The sequence below is a fragment of the Phyllobates terribilis genome, unplaced genomic scaffold (genome assembly GCF_046119375.1).
Source record: "Phyllobates terribilis strain yellow unplaced genomic scaffold, ASM4611937v1 Scaffold_1__5_contigs__length_1240528914, whole genome shotgun sequence".
NCBI lineage: Eukaryota > Metazoa > Chordata > Amphibia > Anura > Dendrobatidae > Phyllobates > Phyllobates terribilis.
The window spans coordinates 104,914,016-104,934,537 of NW_027362761.1; the positions used below are offsets into that span (position 1 = coordinate 104,914,016).

The 20,522-nt window shown below is 46.5% G+C and overlaps 1 protein-coding gene across 1 annotated transcript in view; it reads left to right on the plus strand.

Moving 5' to 3' along the window:
* Nucleotides 1–20,522, plus strand: part of CNTLN (centlein) — a 503,552-nt gene that overhangs the window by 103,853 nt on the left and 379,177 nt on the right. The window contains 1 exon segment of the mRNA XM_073665439.1: nt 6,525–6,609. Coding sequence (XP_073521540.1) covers nt 6,525–6,609 — 85 coding nt within the window.

Sequence of the window (20,522 nt, forward strand, 5' to 3'; positions counted from 1 at the left end):
GTCAGGACTCCCATCTCCAGGTCTATCGGCAGCTTACCTGGTCTTGCTCGCATCAGGTAAGCCGGGGTGCAATTTGTAGCATTCACCGGGATATGGTTGTACAAGTCTATTAGGTCTGGCAGCTTCTCCGGCCACAGGCTGCGTTCTTCCAGGGGTAACGTCTTGAGGAGATCAATGACGATATTGTTCATTTTCTCACACAGCCCGTTGGTTTGCGGGTGGTAAGGCATTGTCCGAATCTTCCTACAGCCGTAGAGGTTGCAGAACTCCTGGAATGCTTCAGCCTCAAACGCTGGACCTTGATCTGTCAAGACCCGTTCCGGATACCCGTGTGGATGGCAGAAGTGTTGCTGGAAGGCTCTGGCCGCTGTTTGGGCTGTCAGGTCTTTAACAGGAACAACCACCAGGAACCGGGAGTAATGGTCCACAATCGTGAGGGCATAGGTGTAGCCGGACCGGCTTGGAGCCAACTTCACATGGTCCAGAGCTACCAACTCAAGAGGCTGCCTGGTGACGATGGGCCTCAAGGGTGTCTTCTGGCTGGTACGGTCCTTCCTTCTGAGGTGGCATGGGCCGCAGTCCCTGCTCCACTTCTCTATGGCCCCTCTCATACCGACCCAGTAGAACCGCTCTCTCAGTAGGAACTCCAGTTTCTTCCACCCGAAGTGTCCCGCTCTGTCATGGTAGGCCTCCAGGACCATTGCTGCATCTCGCCTCGGGACCACTACCTGCCAGGTCAGCTCGTGCGTCCGGTGGTTGACAAGCCTTCTGCACAGCTTACCTTCGTAGAGGAATAGCCTGCTCTTCTCCTTCCATAACTGCTTGGCTTCCTCTGGAGCGTCCGGGCCAGGGCTAGCGTCTGCCTGGGTTAACATGTCTTTCATCAGGCGAATCGCAGGGTCACTATCTTGCATTTCAGCCCAGCCGTGGTGGGGTAAGGGGTTGAACATGATGGTGGTTAGGTCTGTCTCTTTCCCGGTGAGAATACTGAGTGGCCCCATACCGGTGGAACGCAGGGAGCTCTACTTCCTCCTGCTCTTCCGAGTCGTCTTCTCCTTCGGGGAGGTGAGGCATTCTTGATAGGGCGTCTGCGTTGGCGTTGGTTCTGCCTGCCCGGTATTTGATTGTGAAGTCATAATTTGACAGCCGGGCCATCCACCGCTATTCTAGGGCACCTAGTCTTGCATTGTCCAGATGTGTCAACGGGTTGTTGTCCGTGTACACGGTGAACTTTGCGGAGGCCAGGTAATGCTTAAACCGTTCTGTGATGGCCCACACCACTGCCAAGAATTCTAGCTTAAAGGAGCTGTAATTCTCCGGGTTTCTCTCGGTGGGCCTCAGCTTCCGGCTGGCGTACGCGATCACCCTTTCTCTACCCTGTTGGTTTTGTGACAGTATGGCTCCCAGCCCCACATTACTGGCGTCTGTGTGGAGGATAAAAGGCTGGCCATAATCGGGGTAGGCCAGGATCTCATCCCCCGTGAGGGCCATCTTCAACTGGCGGAAGGACTCCTCTTCCGGCTTGTCCCACTTGAAGGGTGGCTTTTGACTTCTGGACTTGACCTATCAGGAGGTCCTGCATTGGAGCCGCCATCTTTGTGAACCCGGGGATGAACCTTCGGTAGTAGCCTACCAACCCGAGGAACTGCCTCACTTCTTTGATGTTTGAGGGGCTTGGCCAGCTCTTGATTACTGTGACCTTGTCGGGGCCCGGGGCTACTCCTTCTGCACTCACCACGTGCCCCAGGTACTGTACCTTCGGCTTTAACAGATGGCACTTGGAGGGTTTCACTTTCATGCCATAGCCTGCCAGGGCTTCGAACACCTCTGCCAGGTGTTTTAGATGGTCCTAGTAGGTCTTCGAATAGACGATCACGTTGTCCAGGTAAAGTAGGACCGTCTCGAAGTTTCGGTGCCCTAGACAGCATTCCATCAGCCTCTGGAAGGTCCCGGGTGCGTTGCAGAGCCCGAATGGCATACAGTTGAATTCGCTTAATCCAATCGGGGTGGTGAAGGAGGTCTTCTCCTTGTCAGCCTCTGCCACAGGAACCTGCCAGTACCCGCTAGTAAGGTCCAAAGTAGAGAAGAAATTAGCTGATTTTAGTGCTGCTAAAGACTCCTCTATCACAGGTAACGGGTACGCATCTTTATGGGTGATACGATTGATTTGTCTATAGTCCACGCACATTCTCATGGTACCGTCTTTCTTTTTTTACCAGAACCAAGGGGGCTGCCCAGGAGCTACAGCTGTCTCTAATGACCCCAGCTTCTTTCATTTCTCTCAGCATGCCCTTTGCGTTCTGATAATGTGCAGGGGGTACAGGTCTGTGTCTCTCTTTTATTGGTGGGTAGCTCCCCGTGGGGATGTGGTGTTCTACTCCCTTTACTCGGCCGAAGTCTAGCGGGTGCTTACTAAAAATTCTCTCGTACTCCTGAACCACCCGGTAGACTCCTTGTTTTTGGTGCAGGGGAGTGGAGTCAGCACCCACATGGAGTTTCTGGCACCAGTCCTCCTTAGGTTTCTGGGAGCCATTACCCTCCACCGGGGGAGATGGAGGCAAGGGTTCCAAGACCGTAGAGCATGGTGTTCGACGGCAAACAATTTGGCTAGTGTAGCGTACCGGGGCAAGTGTACTTCCCTTTCCCCGATGTTTAAGATCCGGACGGGCACCCTTCCATGTCGGACATCAACCACCCCCCGGGCTGTCAAAATGGTGGGCCTGCTGTCTGAGTACACGGGTTCTACCATGGCTTGGTAGTCTCTCCCTCTTAACCCGATTGCAGTCCGACACCAGATCATCATTTCACTTTTGGGAGGCATGGCAATGGGGAACGACTCACTCATCCTCACGCTACCGATCTCACCACCAGACAGTTCTACCTGTTGCCGTCTCATCAGGGCTCTTATCTCTTTCTGGAGGACCCTCTGTTGGCTGGAGCTCGCATTCATCGCCACCTGCTGCAAAATTACAATCACTTCTGAAAGACCATTTTCATTCTCGTTAGTACCGAAGGTTATTTTAGGGTGACTTTCTCGACGGTCAATGTCCACAATGATCACTCCCTGTGCCGGCAGTTCAACTTTACCAATCTTAATGGTCATCTCTCTGAACCCCACCTTCGGCACGGGCTGGCCATTGCTGGCGATGATGCTCAAGTCACTGTCTGGATAGCGGGTTATATCCGCGTCACTCCAGTACCACTTGAAAAGTACGTAGGGGATGGTAGTCACTTGAGACCCGGTGTCCAGCAGTGCACTCATGGGGATACCGTCCAGCACTACGGGTAAGACCGGGCGTCCCCCCACGTACTTATCACGCCAATTAGACGGGCCTGGTGACCTTATGCCTGGGGGTTGGCCCTCTGCCCCAGGTCGGACCCATTTAAAGTACAGTACCTGGCTATGTGTCCTGGCTGGCCGAAACGGCAGCAAATCGGCTGTCCATCCTCAGTGTAACGGTCAGCGGGCCTCCCTCTGAACGACGGGATCCTCCTCTGTCGACGCCACGGGACATCCTCCGGACTGGAAGCCAGCTTGATTGGTCCTGACGGGTCCACCTGTAACGACTGTACAGTCCAGGTCAATGCAGTAACACTCTTTGTCAGTTCTTGGACCTGATGGTGCAGGTTTGTAGGCTGGGATGGATTTAGTGCCTGTGCATCAGCCCCCACAAGGTCTGTGGGATAGGGCGCCGCCCCCTGGTGGTAAGTGATGGCAGGGCGCCGGGAAGCTACAGCGCCACCTGGTGCTGGTTCTCGGAGCACCCGGATGGCCCTATCCTTGAACTGCGCAAAAGTCAAATCGGGGTTCTGTAGGGCCATGAGGCGCAGCTGGGTTCTGTGGGCGCTGGACAGCAGACCTTCTGTGAACTAGTCAGTCAACAGTTTATCGGTGTCCTGCACGCTGCCAGGGTCGGCTTGTTTGATTGCTCCCAGGGCTTCTTGCAGGTTTAAGGCATAGTCTCTGATACTATCTTGGGCTCGCTGCTTACAGCCATAGAACCGCATTTTGATCTCTGCTGAGGTACGGGTGTCAAAGGTACCCCGCAGCCAGGTCAGAATGTCCTTTACAGTCCTTTTCTCCTCATCTGACCATGATTTCACTTCCCGCTGGGCTGCATCGGTTAGCTGCCACGTCAGAATGCTCACTTTCTGTTCTTCTGTGAGGGGATAAACTTTAAATAAACTGTGCAGCCTTTCCTTAAAGTCAGTTAATGTATGGGATTCCCCTGAGTATTGGGGCAGCCAGGCTGCTCCGGGGATGTAGGGCATGGAGAACGGCATCACCGCTGCTGCAGCCACGCTGGAGGTAGAGGGTCCCTCCGCGTCCGTCATCTTCCTCCCCCCTAGTTAACCGTGGCCTACCTTCCGTTGATCTTCTTCCGTAGGCCGCAGCTCCGCTGGTGCTGCTCCTGGCGAGGACCTTGCGTCGCGTCCTGGTGACGTCAGCGTCGCTCTCTCTCCTTCCAGGACCTTGCGCAGCGTCGGTGCGTATGGCGGGGCTTCAGGTCTCGCGCGGTTTGGACGTCCACGCCCCTCTTCTTCCCACACGGCATCCCGAAGATGGCGCCCGATGGCGGGAAAACGGCTGAGGATGGCGGGAAACGGCTGAAGATGGCGGGAGATGGCTCCGGATGGCGGGAAACCTCTTTTTAAGGTACGTATACAGTCTTTTTCAGGCACGCAATACCCGTTTGCGGCGGGTTTGTCACAATCCTGCTGACTACGCCAAAGCTGACTCGCCCCCTGGGCCGTGGGGTACCCGGAACCGGGCTTCATTTAGGTGATGGGGGTAGTAGTGGCAACCCGATCCCGTGGCTCAGGGTGGTCAGACCAAATGCTGTGGCAGTCTATTTTTAGAGTTATGGATGTCCGACTACGCCACCCGTGGATTGCGGTCAGAGATAACCGCTGCTGCAGGGCAGACCGCTGAGGCTGGTGTTGGTGTGCAGCACTGGGATGGGATAACTCCCCACGGGAAGAGTGTAGCCTCAGGGCAGTGTAATAGGATGCTGGGGGTGATGGTGCAGACGCATCAGAAATCACACAGAGTCCAATAATGCAGTCCAGGGTCTTTTACTGCAGATGTTATTACTGACCCAACAGGAGTACCGGGTAGGAATGGGCCTGGGTATCTGAGAGCATTCGGGCAAGCCCCACTGGTCAGGGTGAGTGTGAAGGCCTTCTGTTCTCTCTCTCTGCCCTTGATGACTATCCCCCTTATCGTGGTGTGATAGCCCACGTCCCTGAGCTGGCCGTGTACTTCGCCTGTATGGCTTGCGACTCGGGCCTTGGGTACCTTAGCTTCTCCGTGCTGTACTGGTCCCTCTGTGTGGCGGAGCCTCCAGGCTTCTTAGGCCAAGGGACCTAAAATCCCTCGCGGGTTGGTTCTCTGCTACTTGGCGTGCAACCCTGACAGCCTCGGACCCCAATGTCTGGTAGTGTAGTTCTCTCAGCCAGGACCGGCTCTCGTCGCCTCTGTCCCTGGCTTGCAGATCCTCCTCTGCCTCACAGACTCCTCAGCTGCAGCTGAACTGTCCCTGCTTCTATGGGACCAGTCTCAGTCCTGAGCTAGGTCGTCCAGTTCTCCTCTAACCCTGCCCCCAGTACCAGCTTTTATAGGGACAGCCAGCTCCCCCTACTGGCCTGGGACAGGAGGTGCTGTATGCTAATTGTCCCTGACCAGGGAACCTTCCTCCTGCTCTCAGATACAGCCTTTAATATTTGTGGCATCCAGGCCTGGGGTGACACATTTACATTGTGCACATCACTAATTTAATGAAACTGTCGTAATCCAAACTGCCATCTCAGGTGATCAAGACAAGATGGTAAAATCACAAAAATAAATGAGTTTCACATAATATTCTACTTGCTTTTTTTCCCTAAAACCACAGCAAAACCTGATAGCTATGTTCATGCTAGGCATTTTTCACTACACATTACTTTCAATGGGTGAAAAAACGCTGAAAGAAATGACATGCTCTATTGTGCAAAAAAACATGCAAAGCACAAATTACTGATGACACAAAAAACAGGGTGTGAGCATGAGATTTCTGAAATCTCATAGACTTGACTTTGCTGGTACTGTAAAATGCAGCTGAAAATTTGCATAAAAAAGCTGAAAAAACACCTTGTGTGAACATGGCCTTAGACTTTTCTGAATTCATTGGGATCAGCTATATTTTTGCGTTCCTTGTAGTGTTTTTTATTTATTTTATTTTTATAAATCCCTTATAGTAGGTTACTTTTTTTGTAGTGAACAACTTTTAAGTGTTTTGATTCTTTTAATGCTGAACTTATGGTTTCAGATCCTGCCTATACTGTGAAACAAAACGTCACATCTACCAAAGAAAGTGATTTACTGCTGCTTACCATATGCACGATGATTTGTTTTGTGGAGGCTACTGGTCACAGATCATTTTATTCTTTGCTCTTTAAATTTGTTAAAGATTAAGGAATTTAAATTATTAAGTACAAATTAGAATTAATAATGTGTAACATAAATCTTCTTTGCTTTTCATCAGGGAAAAAAATAAAGCAGAGACCAAAGACAGAAAAGTTCTGGAAATCTTGCAAACCAAGGACAGCAAAATACAAGCACTAGAAGAGGTTTGTATTGCCTACTATAGCTGGATAACTCTATAGATTGGCGCATGTCACTTGCACCATTGTAATGCCGGTACTCTTTTGATGATAAATATGTCTTATTTAGCTTGTTAAAGTAAACCTTTCACCAGGTTTTTTCTATTTAAAGTAGGGCCAGCACTTGTAAGTAGAGATGAGTGGTGTTCGACTAGAACTGTTCGCCAATCTCAAATTCGAGCTGTTTTGGGCGGTGTTCGAGTTGTTCGACGAACCCGAACGATTTGCAAAAAATTCGGCTGTTCGAGGTTATGTTCGATAACTGTTCGTGCACCAAAAGCGTGTCCTGCATGTCTGGCGCTATTTAGAGCACCAATCATGCAGGGATTGTCTGCCACTCACTGTAATGCCACAGCCATGGTGGTTGTGGCATTAGAGTGATTGCCAAAATCGAAGGGAACTGTGCTCACAGTGAAACATGAAAAGCCGGCAATTCAGCAGCGGCGTACACCGGTACCCGACAATTTAGAACCGAAAGAATAGAGCTTCACACATAGATTAGATAGATAGAAACATGTCAGTCACATATATAAGAAGTACAGTGACAGTGTTGATTACTGTACTTGTCATTTAGTGTAAAGGATTTATTAAAAAAAATAATAGTGTTTTCATGCACCGTCTCTTTAAAAAAGCCGGCCGGCAATTCAGCAGCGGTACCCAACAATTTAGAATGGAAGGAATAGAGCATCACACATAGATTAGATAGATAGAAACATGTCAGTCACATATATATGAAGTACAGTGACAGTGTTGATTACTGTACTTGTCATTTAGTGTTAAAATAAAGGATTTATTTAAAAAAAAATTGGCGTGGGGTTCCCCATAATTTTAGGCTCTAGCGGAGGTTAAGCAGACAGCTGGGGCAGATGTTTGAAGCCTGGGAAGGGGTAATACCCACGGAGCTTCCCAGGCTACTAATATCAGCCCCCAGCTGAATGCCTAGCCTTTACTAGCTATTAAAATGGGGGACCCCCCAAAAAATTGACGTGGGGTCCCCCCTATTTTAATAGCTAGCAAAGGCTAGGCAGACAGCTGGGGGCTGATATTAATAGCCCAGGAAGGGTGCCATGAATATTGGCCCCCTCCCAGGCTAGAAACACCAGCCGTCAGCCGCCCCAGAAATGGCACATCCATAGGATGCGCCAATTCTGGCACTTAGCCTCGCTCTTCCCACTGCCCTGTAGCGGTGGCAGTGGGGTAATAGGGTTGGGGTTGATGTCAGCTTATAATGCCAGCTGACATCAAGCCCAGGTTAGTAATGGAGAGGCGTCTATAAGACACCCCCATTACTAACCCCATAGTCAAAATTAAAAATAAAACACAAACACCCAGAATAAAGTCCTTTAATTGAAATAGACACAATTCTTTATTGTTCTAAATTAAACCATACTTACAATCACGCCCATTCCAGCTGAAGCCAATGATCCCCTGCAATAAAAGAAAAATAATAAAGCAACATAATCCTTACCTTTCCATGGTTCCCACGACAGCTTCAGCTCTGCTACATCGAGATGACAGGCTGGACCGCAGCAGAAAGCTGCCATCCAGCCGGTCATCCCGCAGACACTGAGAAGCGCAGGCTTGCTTGCGCTCCTCAGCGTCTCTCTGTGACGGCATCCAGATGAGCCGAGTTCATGTCCAATGAACTCGGCTCACCTCATGCACGTCACTGACAGCGTGGGAAAATTCTCACGCTGAAGCGCTGAGTGCAGGAGAATTCTCCCACGCTGTCAGTGACGTGCATAAGGTGAGCTCATGTCCAATGAACTCAGCTCACCTCATGCACGTCACTGACAGTGTGGGAAAATTCTCCTGCACTCAGCGCTTCAGCGTGAGAATTTTCCCACGCTGTCAGTGACGTGCATGAGGTGAGCCGAGTTCATTGGACATTAACTCGGCTCATCTGGATGCCCTCACAGAGAGACACTGTGGAGCGCAAGCAAGCCTGCGCTTCTCAGTGTCTGCGGGATGACAGGCTGGATGGCAGCATTCTGCTGCGGTCCATCCTGTCATCTCGATGTAGCAGAGCTGAAGCTGTCATGGGAACCATGGAAAGGTAAGGATGATGTTGCTTTATTATTTTTCTTTTATTTCAGGAGATCGTTGGCTTCAGCTGGAATGGGCGTGACGGTAAGTATGGTTTAATTTAGAACAATAAAGAATTGTGTGTTTATTTCAATTAAAGGACTTTTTTCTGGGTGTTGTGTTTTTTTTAAATACTTTACTAGAAATTCATGGTGGTCATGTCTAATATTGGCGTGACCCCATGAATTTGGGGCTTAGGGCCAGCTGATAATGCCAAGCTGGCCCTAACCCCTTTATTACCCAGTGAGCCACCGCATCAGGGCCCTGGATGAGTTGGGTACAGCGCCAGAAGATGGCGCTTCTATGAACGCGCCATTTTCCGGGGTGGCTGCAGACTGCAGTTTGCAGCGGGGGTGGCCCAGAAAGCTTGGGCCTCCCTGCGCTGCGGATTCCAGCCCCCAGCTGCCTAGTTGTACCTGGCTGGACACAAAAACAGGGCGAAGCCCCACGTCAATTATCTTTAAATTATTTCATGAAATAATTAAGAAAAAAAGGGCTTCCCTATATTGTTGTGTCCGGCCAGGTACAAATAGGCAGCTGGTGGTTGGGGGCAGCCCGTTCCTTCCTGCTGCACCTGACTGGACACAAATATAGTGCGGAGCCCCACGTCAATTTTTTTTTAATTATTTCATGAATTTCATGAAATAATTAAAAAAAATTGAAGTGGGGCTTCGCACTATATTTGTGTCCAGGCAGGTACAGCAGGCAGGAACCGGTTGCCCCCAACCACCAGCTGACTATTTGTACCTGGCCGGACACAACAATATAGGGAAGCCCTTTTTTTCTTAATTATTTCATGAATTTCATGAAATAATTAAAAAAAAAAAAATACGTGGGGCTTTGCCCTATTTTTGTGTCCAGCCAGGTATAACTAGGCAGCTGGGGGCTGGAATCTGCAGCGCAGGGAGGCCCAAGCTTTCTGGCCCCCCCCCCCTGCTGCAAATTGCAGTCCGCAGCCACCCCGGAAAATGGCGCGTTCATAGAAGCGCCATCTTCTGGCGCTGTACCCAACTCATCCAGGGCCCTGGTGCGGTGGCTCACTGGGTAATAAAGGGGTTAGGGCCAGCTTGGTATTATCAGCTGGCCCTAAGCCCAAAATTCATGGGGTCACGCCAGTATTAGACATGACCGCCATGAATTTCTAGTAAAGTATTTAAAAAAAACACAACACCCAGAATAAAGTCCTTTAATTGAAATAAACACACAATTCTTTATTGTTCTAAATTAAACCATACTTACCATCACGCCCATTCCAGCTGAAGCCAACGATCTCCTGCAATAAAAGAAAAATAATAAAGCAACATCATCCTTACCTTTCCATGGTTCCCATGACAGCTTCAGCTCTGCTACATCGAGATGATTGGCTGGACCGCAAGAGAACGCTGCCATCCAGCCTGTCATCCCGCAGACACTGAGAAGAACAGGCTTGCTTGCGCTCCTCAGTGTCTTGCTGTGACGGCATCCAGATGAGCCGAGGTCATGTCCAATGAACTCGGCTCACCTCATGCACGTCACTGACAGCGTGGGAAAATTCTCACGCTGAAGTGCTGAGTGCAGGAGAATTCTCCCACTCTGTCAGTGACGTGCATGAGGTGAGCTCATGTCCAATGAACTCAGCTCACCTCATGCACCTCACTGACAGCGTGGGAAAATTCTCCTGCACTCAGCGCTTCAGCGTGAGAATTTTCCCACGCTGTCAGTGACGTGCATGAGGTGAGTTCATGTCCAATGATCTCAGCTCACCTCATGCACGTCACTGACAGCGTGGGAAAATTCTCCTGCACTCAGCGCTTCAGCGTGAGAATTCTCCCACGCTGAAGCGCTGAGTGCAGGAGAATTTTCCCACGCTGTCAGTGACGTGCATGAGGTGCGCCGAGTTCATTGGACATGACCTCGGCTCATCTGGATGCCGTCACAGCGAGACACTGAGGAGCGCAAGCATGCCTGCTCTTCTCAGTGTCTGCGGGTTGACAGGCTGGATGGCAGCGTTCTGCTGCGGTCCAGCCTGTCATCTCGATGTAGCAGAGCTGGAGCTGTCCTGGGAACCATCGAAAGGTAAGGATGATGTTGGTTTATTATTTTATTTCTATTACAGGAGATCGTTGGCTTCAACTGGAATGGGCGTGACGGTAAGTATGGTTTAATTTAGAACAATAAAGAATTGTGTGTTTATTTCAATTAAAGGACTTTATTCTGGGTGTTTGTGTTTTTTTTTTTAACTTTGACTATGGGGTTAGTAATGGGGGTGTCTTATAGACGCCTCTCCATTACTAACCTGGGCTTGATGTCAGCTGGCATTATAAGCTGACATCAACCCCAGCCCTATTACCCCACTGCCACCGCTACAGGGCAGTGGGAAGAGCGAGGCTAAGTGCCAGAATTGGCGCATCCTATGGATGCGCCATTTCTGGGGCGGCTGACGGCTGGTGTTTCTAGCCTGGGAGGGGGCCAATATTCATGGCACCCTTCCTGAGCTATTAATATCAGCCCCCAGCTGTCTGCCTTGCCTTTGCTAGCTATTAAAATAGGGGGGACCCCACGTCATTTTTTTGGGGGGGTCCCCCATTTTACTAGCTAGTAAAGGCTAAGTATTCAGCTGGGGGCTGATATTAGTAGCCTGGGAAGCTCCATGGGTATTACCCCCTTCCCAGGCTTCAAACATCTGCCCCAGCCGTCTGCTTAACCTCCGCTAGAGACTAAAATTATGGGGAACCCCACGCCAATTTTTATTTTAATAAATCCTTTATTTTAACACTAAATGACAAGTACAGTAACCAACACTGTCGCTGTACTTATTATAAATGTGACTGACATGTTTCTATCTATCTAATCTATGTGTGATGCTCTATCTTTCTGTTCTAAATTGTCGGGTACAGATGCTGAATTGCCGGCCGGCTTTTTTAAAGAGACGGTGCATGAAAACACTAATATTTTTTTAAATAAATCCTTTACACTAAATGGCAAGTACAGTAACCAACACTGTCACTGTGCTTCTTATATGTGTGATTGACATGTTTCTATCTATCTAATCTATGTGTGATGCTCTATTCCTTCTTGTCTAAATTGTCGGGTACCGGTGTATGCCGCTGCTGAATTTGCCGGCCGGCTTTTTTAAAGAGAGTGTCTTCTGAGCAGTTTGTCAGCTTTTGGACACCTTTGCAGGTGTTTTCTATGTGTTTCTAGGTGTTTTAGTTTGCCTGCCATTGGTTTTAACGGTGTTCTAAGGTGTTCGACGAACAGTTCGACGAACAGTTCCTCGAACATCCCGGTGTTCGACGAACCCGAACACTACGGGGGTGGCTCAACACTACTTGTAAGCTCTCATATACAGCATTCTCGAATGCTGTACAGTATATAAGTCCCCAGAGCGCTCTCCATAAATAAAAAATAGCTTTTATTATACTCACTCACCGGACTGTCCGGTCCGGTCAAACGGGTTTTGATCCTGCTCCTCCTCTCTTCTAGCGATTGCCGTCCTCCTTTTTGCTTCATGCTTTTGACGTGTCCTATTTCACAGCACAGTGTCCTCGGCATCGCACTCTTTTGTGGGCGCACTTCTCTCTGCCATGCTGAGGGCAGAGCAAAGTATTGTAGTGCGCATGTGACAAGGGGGTCTTTCACCCCAGCCCCCCACATGCGCATTATAGTACTTTGCTCTGCCCTTGGCAAGACAGAGAAGTGCGCCTGCTCAGTAGCGCGAAGCCCAGGACACTGTCCCTATGGTGAACAATTCATCATCCACAGGAAATAAGAAGAGAGGAGGCACCGGACCAAGATCAGCGACACCCAGCGGACCGGACCGTGCCTTAGGTGAGTATAATAAAAGCTATTTTTTGTTTTATAGAGAGCGCATTGGGGACATATATACATCATTCTAGAATGCTGTCACATAGAGCTGACAGGTGCTGGCACTACTTTATATGGAAACAACCAGGTTCCCTATAACATCAAAGATTTAGTAAATGTATCTTTGTTGAAAATGGTTTCCTACAAAGAACATTTATTGCTAGGATGACAAGGATCCATATGACCACTTGTATAAGGAGAGTCTTTCTTGCCTTTTACCAGCACCTCCATGTAAAGAGGAAGTCTTTTGGTGGGGTGGAACAAAGGACTTAGGGATTGGGATGGTCGAACAAGTATAATTTACTATCCATTGTTTAATTATTCATATTTTTTTACCTATTGCATCTCACATCGCTACTGCACCAACTAATTTGAAGTGCAATATAGCCACTTCTTAATATGTAGTTAGGACATGATGGGTAACATCATTTACATTTGACTACTTGGTTCTTTTTGGTTCGCTGAAGACGTTTTTCTGTTATAGTGGTATAATCATTTATAGTATTTTATGCAGGTGGGCTACAATCTACAATGATGATCCTTATCAATTATTAATTAGCAGTCATAAATATATCCAGTGGATCATCCTTAATAGGAGTTGTCGTAGGGGAGGTCTCTGAAATGGATCTGTTTATGCATGGCTATCAATAAATAATTTGTTTTACTGGATGTGGTGTGCACAGACTAATTATACCTGCTTATAATTGCTGTTAGAAGCAGCATGAGTCATTGTAAGCATTTTCTGCAGCATTCGGAATGCCTTAGGAAAAAAATATATTGAAAAATATTCAAGTATATTTAATTTTTAAATGTAGGTATTGCTTAAATTTAGGTAGTTGTTTTTTATGATGGATTTTTAGCTGGATGTTTATAACAGCAATGTAATGCCATGACTTTTTATATAAAGTGCTAGACTTCTAATTTCCTTTTTATAAGCAGAGCGTTAGTTTACAGCTCAGACGATCATATTCTCAAGTGAATAAGATTGGACCTTCCTCATCACTGGCTGCATAACATGAACGACATGACTTGTGTGTCTGTATGTTTTCATCACTAAGGATTGTGCATCTGTTCAAGCTATATTAGATCTGGCTGTGGAGTTTTTTTCCGAAATGAGGGGAGTGTGGGATTGTCATAATTGTCGGAGTGGATTGCAGGTAAATTTTGAGGGCAAAATGGAAGATAGAACATACTCTACATTTAATAATTACTTTCATGTCGTACCACACCCTGGAACTTGGGTGTACTTGCAGTCCCTATAAAATATGGACAGTTCTGGAGTTAACATATATTATACTTTGGTTTATCATTTAAGAGAACAGATATGATAGTTTAGGAGTAATCTTAGTCATTATTAGTCACAAACATTACATAGTTAGATATAGTACAGATGGGTGGATTGTTTGAAATTCAAATTTGTCAGCTTTGCCACATTTTCTAAAAAAGAATTATTTTGTTCACAGCAAATCTTAATACTGCAAAATCTTTAGTTGCCCCAAAAATGCATATTTTCAGAGGTTTTCTCTGACTATATTGAACTCTCTTTGAGCTCTTTAATACAAACATAGCCTTCTTAATGTCCAAGTGACCTCAATATATCTGGCTAGGGTTAAATGGATGGTAACTAGTGATGAGCGGGCATGTTCGTTACTCGAGATTTACGAGCATGCTCGCGTGTTTTCCGAGTATCTTTAGCGTGCTTGGGTTTTATGTTTTAGTCCCTCCATGCACATGATTTGCGTCTTTTTGACATCTTTAATACATGTGAGGAATGCCTGTTGGGGGGATCATGTGACAGATCTCTCAATTCAGGGGCACTGGACATGTCACGAAATAGGGGCATCATCGAACCTAAAACAACTTTGGGTGGTGGAGAAATCCCTGATAGACTTCCTTCCCCAAATTCAGGGTCACCATGTCCAGGTCAGGTCCGACAGTTGGACAACAGTGGCTTACATAAATCAGCAGGGAGGAACAAGATCACGCACCCTGATGGTAGTGGCAAACGGAATCCTGCAACTAGTGGAACAGCATCTCCCATCCCTCAGTGCTCTTTACATCAGGGGGTAGAGAATTCAAAGGCAGTTTTTCTCTGTCGCCGCCCTTTAAGACAAGGAGAGTGGGCCCTAAACCTGATAGTCTTCCAGCAGATTATCCAACTATGGGGGCCACCGGACATAGATTTGTTTGCCCCCAGGGAAAACAGGAAGGTGGAGAGATTCTGTTCACTAGACCCGACAGAGAATCCCTATGCTGTAGACGTTCTCCAGGTTCCATTGAATTCAGAAAGGCCTATGCTTTTCCCCCGATAGTAATGATTCCGGCTATTGGGAGGATGGGGCAAGGATAATTCTAATAGCCCCTTTTTGGCCAAAAAGACCCTGGTTCTCCCTGCTTCGTCTAATGTCTGTTTCAGATCCCTGGGTCCTGTCGGAAAGGCCGGACCTTCTCATCCAGGGGCCGGTATTCCACTTACAAGCCAAAGGATTCCATCTGGCGGCGTGGAATTTGAGAGGATAGTTTCTACCCTATTGAGTAGTAGAAAGCCCATAACAACTAAGATTTATAGCAGAATCTGGGGAAAATTCCTGAATTTTATAAATAACCCTTTATCAGATAAACCTCCAATTAAAGATGTCCTGGAGTTTTTGCAGAAGGGGCGTGACCTGTGGTTGGCTACAGGAACACTCAAAGTTCAGGTGTTCGCTCTTGGGGCGCTCTATAATTGCAACCTGGTGGGGAACAGGTGGGTCTCTAGATTCATTAAATCCTGTTCCAGATCTGGACCAGTTTGGACTCTAAGAGTTCCTCCCTGGGACCTGAATTTGGTCTTAAACGCACTCTCTGGCGAACCATTTGAACCCCTGCAGTTTAATGTCTCCAAGGATCCTCACCCTTAAAACCATTCTCCTAGTGGCCCTAACATCAGCCCGTAGGGTGAGTGACCTGCAGGCCCTTTCCGTTGATCCTCCGTACACCCAAATTCATGATGACAGGATCATCCTACGTCCAGATCCAGCATACCTTCCTAAGGTAGTGTCCAGATTCCACTGTAATTGAGATTGCCCTACCCTCATTCTGCAGCAATCCAAAAAACCCGGGGAGGTTAGATTCCACAATCTGGATGATAGAAGAACCTTGCTACAGTACATAGACATGACTGGTCAGTGGAGGAAGGACCACTCCTTGTTTATGGCCTTTCAGGAGAGTAGGAAAGGTCACAGGGCATCAAAGGGGACTATTTCTAGGTTGCTTAGGGAGGCCATTTTTCTACCTTACATATCTGCAGGAGTTCCGGCACTGGACGATATTAAAGCTCATTCCACCAGAGCTATAGCAACCTCCTGGGCGGAGAGAGCAGACGTCTCAATTGATCAGATATGTAAAGCTGCTATCCTCCTCTGACCTCACCTTTGGGAGAAGGGTACTTCAGGTGGTGGTCCCTCCCTAGGGTGCTGATATTCTCCAAAATTCTCTCAAGGTGTGCTGTCATGGGTGAGAGGAAAACACCAAGGTTACTTACCGGTAGCCTTTTTTTTCCTGAATCCATGACAGCACTTGTAGTTTTCCCACCCTGTTTTTCACACCCTGGTGTGCACTTTATTTTTGGGGTGCTTATTGTATATGTTGGTTATATGTCTAACCTTTTCTGGAGGTCATCTCAATGCTCTGTAATCAACTGAAGCGAGGGAGAGGTACCGCCCTTTTATTTCAGACGGTTTCCTGTTCTTGGTGGGGCGGATCCCTCTCTCAAGGTGTGCTGTCATGGGTTCAGGAAAAACTGGGTACCTGTAAGTAACCTTGGTGGTTTTTGTTTTTAGTTTACAGATTTTTTTTTTTTCGTTGTTCTAAATTCATCCCGCCTTAACAAGAATTCCATAACTCTAAAAACTAAGTCGCTACATAGGTACACTCACAGAGAATAATTTGTGTCAACAGACAGAAGTATTGTTTTGGCTTGTATGGTTGTTAAATTCGACTAGTAAAATAGTTGCAAAGCCTTTTTTTTGTAATTTTTTTTTTGCAAATTTAATTATCCTCACTCTTGAACAAAAATGTAAACCTAAAAAACTACATTGTAAAGTAGCTATATGTAGGTTTGCTTATAGGAATCAACATTCTACAACAATATTTAAGTATGGTTTTTTTTAATTTATATTTAAAACAGTTATTCAGTTAAAATTAATGTGTCCTTTTTTTCAAAGATTAAAAAAACATATGCTTATTAGTTAACATGATATGTGGTAGAAGTTGTCATCATTCCTCTGTGGAAGTGAGTAACATGATTTACAAGAGCGTCGTCCCTACCGGCTCATTTCAAATTTTGCACATGTGCTCAACATTTTGCCTCTTAGGTGATGCATAGTGAAGCCGGGTGTGCACTCCCCGGCTTCATTGGTGAGCTGTGCATGCCCAAGGAGGTGACATCGCTCTTGCAATTCTTGAAAATCATCATAACATTTTTACCCTTATGTGGAATGATCTGTGCTCTCTGACCTCCTATCCTTACGCTGTAAAATCCTAAAATGGTGCTGCTTTGCTTAATCCTCTTCTTTTATAGTGGCTGTGATAACCAATAATCATGGACTGTGTGATGTGTGGCTGGGCCTGACGCCATTAGCCCGCTGTCCGAGTCTTGAGCAGTGTGAAATGATACAAAAAATGTGCAGTATTTTATGATCCCATGGATTCGCAAAGTGTTTGATTTCGCAGGGTCCTGCAAAATTGAGGATATTTCACACAAAGTTGATCCTCTGTGGAACTGCTCTTCAATACTGTATAGGTTGATATACAGTAGTTTTCAAAATAATATTAGTGTGTTCAAAAACATGAGTTAGGCTACTGTAAGTGCCCACAATGCAGAAATGCTCCTTATTTTTCCTGAGCATTTCTGCATCTCCCTGGCAGAAAAAAACTCATGCGGATTGTACATGCGTTTTCCTGCCAGGGACAAGCGGAAGTGAAGCGTTTTTCACATGCATTTCCGCATGCGGGTTGTCAAGCGCTTTCCAAGCGATTTTAGCATCACTTGGAAAGTGTTTGACAACTTGGTCACACTATATAAATCCATGCAACTGGCATGGATTTATATAGTGTGACCAAAAAGATTAAAAATGGTAAAAAAAACAAAAAAACATTATACTTGCCTTCTGATGGCCTGCTTTCTTTTCTCCGCTGCGTCCAGTGTCTTCGGCGTCTCGCGGTGGTGTGAAAGGACCTTCCATGACGTCATTTAGTCATGTGACTGGTCACGTGACCGCCGACGTCAGCGGTCGCGTGACCCATCACATAACTAAATGACGTCATCACATAACTAAATGACGTAATTTTAGACCATCGCGAGCTGCCGGCAAGCCAGGACGGATCGCTATGGAGACTGGGGGCCATCAGAAAGTAAGTATAATGTATTTTTTTATTTTAATTCTTTTTTTTTAACAGTTTCTGTGGTACTCGGGTCTGGAGGAGAGTCTCCTCTTCTCCAAACCCGGGTACCATCCGCACATAGAATCGCATAATATCCGCATGTGCACATATAGTCTTGCGGATATTAAGCGATTCAATGCAAGTCAATGGCGGCAATTACGCAAAATAATTGATAGTGCTGCAGATTTTTCCGCAATGATAATCCGCAGCGGAAATTTCCGCAGCATGTGCACAGCACATGCGGATTGTCATTGGGGAACATGGCAGGCCTTCTACCAAGCGTTTTTTAAGCGTTTCTGCAGCGGAATTGCCACTGCGGAAACGCTTAAAAAACGCATCGTGGGCACACAGCCTAAAGCACAAAATCTTTATACTAGTTTTTATTTCCATGCATTGGTAACATTGCACACTGTTTTCTAATACAAAGCATGAAGAGAAATGTATATCATATTTAACTACTATACAGAAAATAACAAAAAAATGAACATTGGGCTGTTCTAAAAAAAATAGCAGTGTCTGCATTTGTCTTACAAACTCCCAATACAGTGGTGGCCAAAAGTATTGGCACTCCTGCAATTCTGTCAGATAATACTCAGTTTCTTCCTGAAAATGATTGCAATCACAAATTCTTTGGTATTATTATCTTCATTTAATTTGTCTTCAATGAAAAAACACAAAAAGAATTGTCCTAAAGCCTTATTGGATACAATTCCACACCAAACCTAAAAAAGGGGGTGGACAAAAGTATTGGCACTGTTTGAAAAATCATGTGATGCTTCTCTAATTCGTGTAATTAACAGCATCTGTAACTTACCTGTGGCACCTAACAGGTGTTGGCAATAACTAAATCACACTTGCAGCCAGTTAACATGGATTAAAGTTGACTCAACCTCTCTCCTGTGTCCTTATGTGTACCACATTGAGCATAGAGAAAAGAAAGAAGACCAAAGAATTGTCTGAGGACTTGAGAAACCAAATTGTGAGGAAGCATGAGCAATCTCAAGGCTACAAGTCCATCTCCAAAGACCTGAATGTTCCTGTGTCTTCCGTGCGCAGTGTCATCAAGAAGTTTAAAGCCCATGGCACTGTGGCTAACCTCCCTAGATGTGGACGGAAAAGAAAAATTGACGAGAGATTTCAACGCAAGATTGTGCGGATGGTGGATAAAGAACCTCGACTAACATCCAAACAAGTTCAAGCTGCCCTGCAGTCCGAGGGTACAACAGTGTCAACCCGTACTATCCGTCGACGTCTGAATGAAAAGGGACTGTATGGTAGGATACCCAGGAAGACCCCACTTCTTACCCCGAGACATAAAAAAGCCAGGCTGGAGTTTGGCAAAACTTACCTGAGAAAGCCTAACGTTTTGGAAGAATGTTCTCTGGTCAGATGAGACTAAAGTAGAGCTTTTTGGCAAAAAGCATCAACATAGAGTGTACAGGAAAAAAAAGAGGCATTCAAAGAAAAGAACACGGTCCCTACAGTCAAACATGGCGGAGGTTCCCTGATGTTTTGGGGTTGCTTTGCTGCCTCTGGCACTGGACTGCTTGACCTTGTGCATGGCATTATGAAGTCTGAAGACTACCAACAAATTTTGCAGCATAATGTAGGTCCCAGTGTGAGAAAGCTGGGTCTCCCTCAGAGGTCATGGGTCTTCCAGCAGGACAATGACCCAAAACACACTTCCAAAAGCACTATAAAATGGTTTGAGAGAAAGCACTGGAGACTTCTAAGGTGGCCAGCAATGAGTCCAGACCTGAATCCCATAGAACACCTGTGGAGAGATCTCAAAATGGCAGTTTGGAGAAGGCACCCTTCAAATATCAGGGACCTGGAGCAGTTTGCCAAAGAAGAATGGTCTACAATTCCAGCAGAGCATTGTAAGAAACTCATTGATGGTTACCGAAAGCGGTTGTTTGCAGTTATTTGGCTAAAGGTTGTGCAACCAAGTATTAGGCTGAGGGTGCCAATACTTTTGTCTGGCCCATTTTTGGAGTTTTGTGTGAAATGATCAATGATTTGATTTTTGCTTCATTCTCTTTTGTGTTTTTTCCTTGCAAGCAAATTAAATGAAGATAATAATACCAAAGAATTTGTGATTGCAATCATTTTCAGGAAGAAACTGAGTATTATCTGACAGAATTTCAGGGGTGCCAATACTTTTGGCCACCACTGTATGTACTCTTTTTTTTGAGAATTTAGCATTACTGAGAATCACTAACCTTTTTTTAGAACTGCTTCACATCTATGTTGCATAGAGTCAATCAACTTCTGGCACCTGTCAACTGTTATTCCAGCCCAGGATGCTTTGACTACATCCCACAAATTTTTGGCATTTGTTGGCTTTGCCTCAGAAACGACATTTTTGATAACACCCCACAAGTGTTCTATCGGATTAAGGTGAGGGGATTGGGCTGGCCACTCCATAACCTCAATTTTGTTGGACTGGAACCAAGATTTTGCTCGTTTACTGCTGTGTTTAGGGTCGTTGTCTTGTTGAAACACCCATTTCAAGGGCATATCTT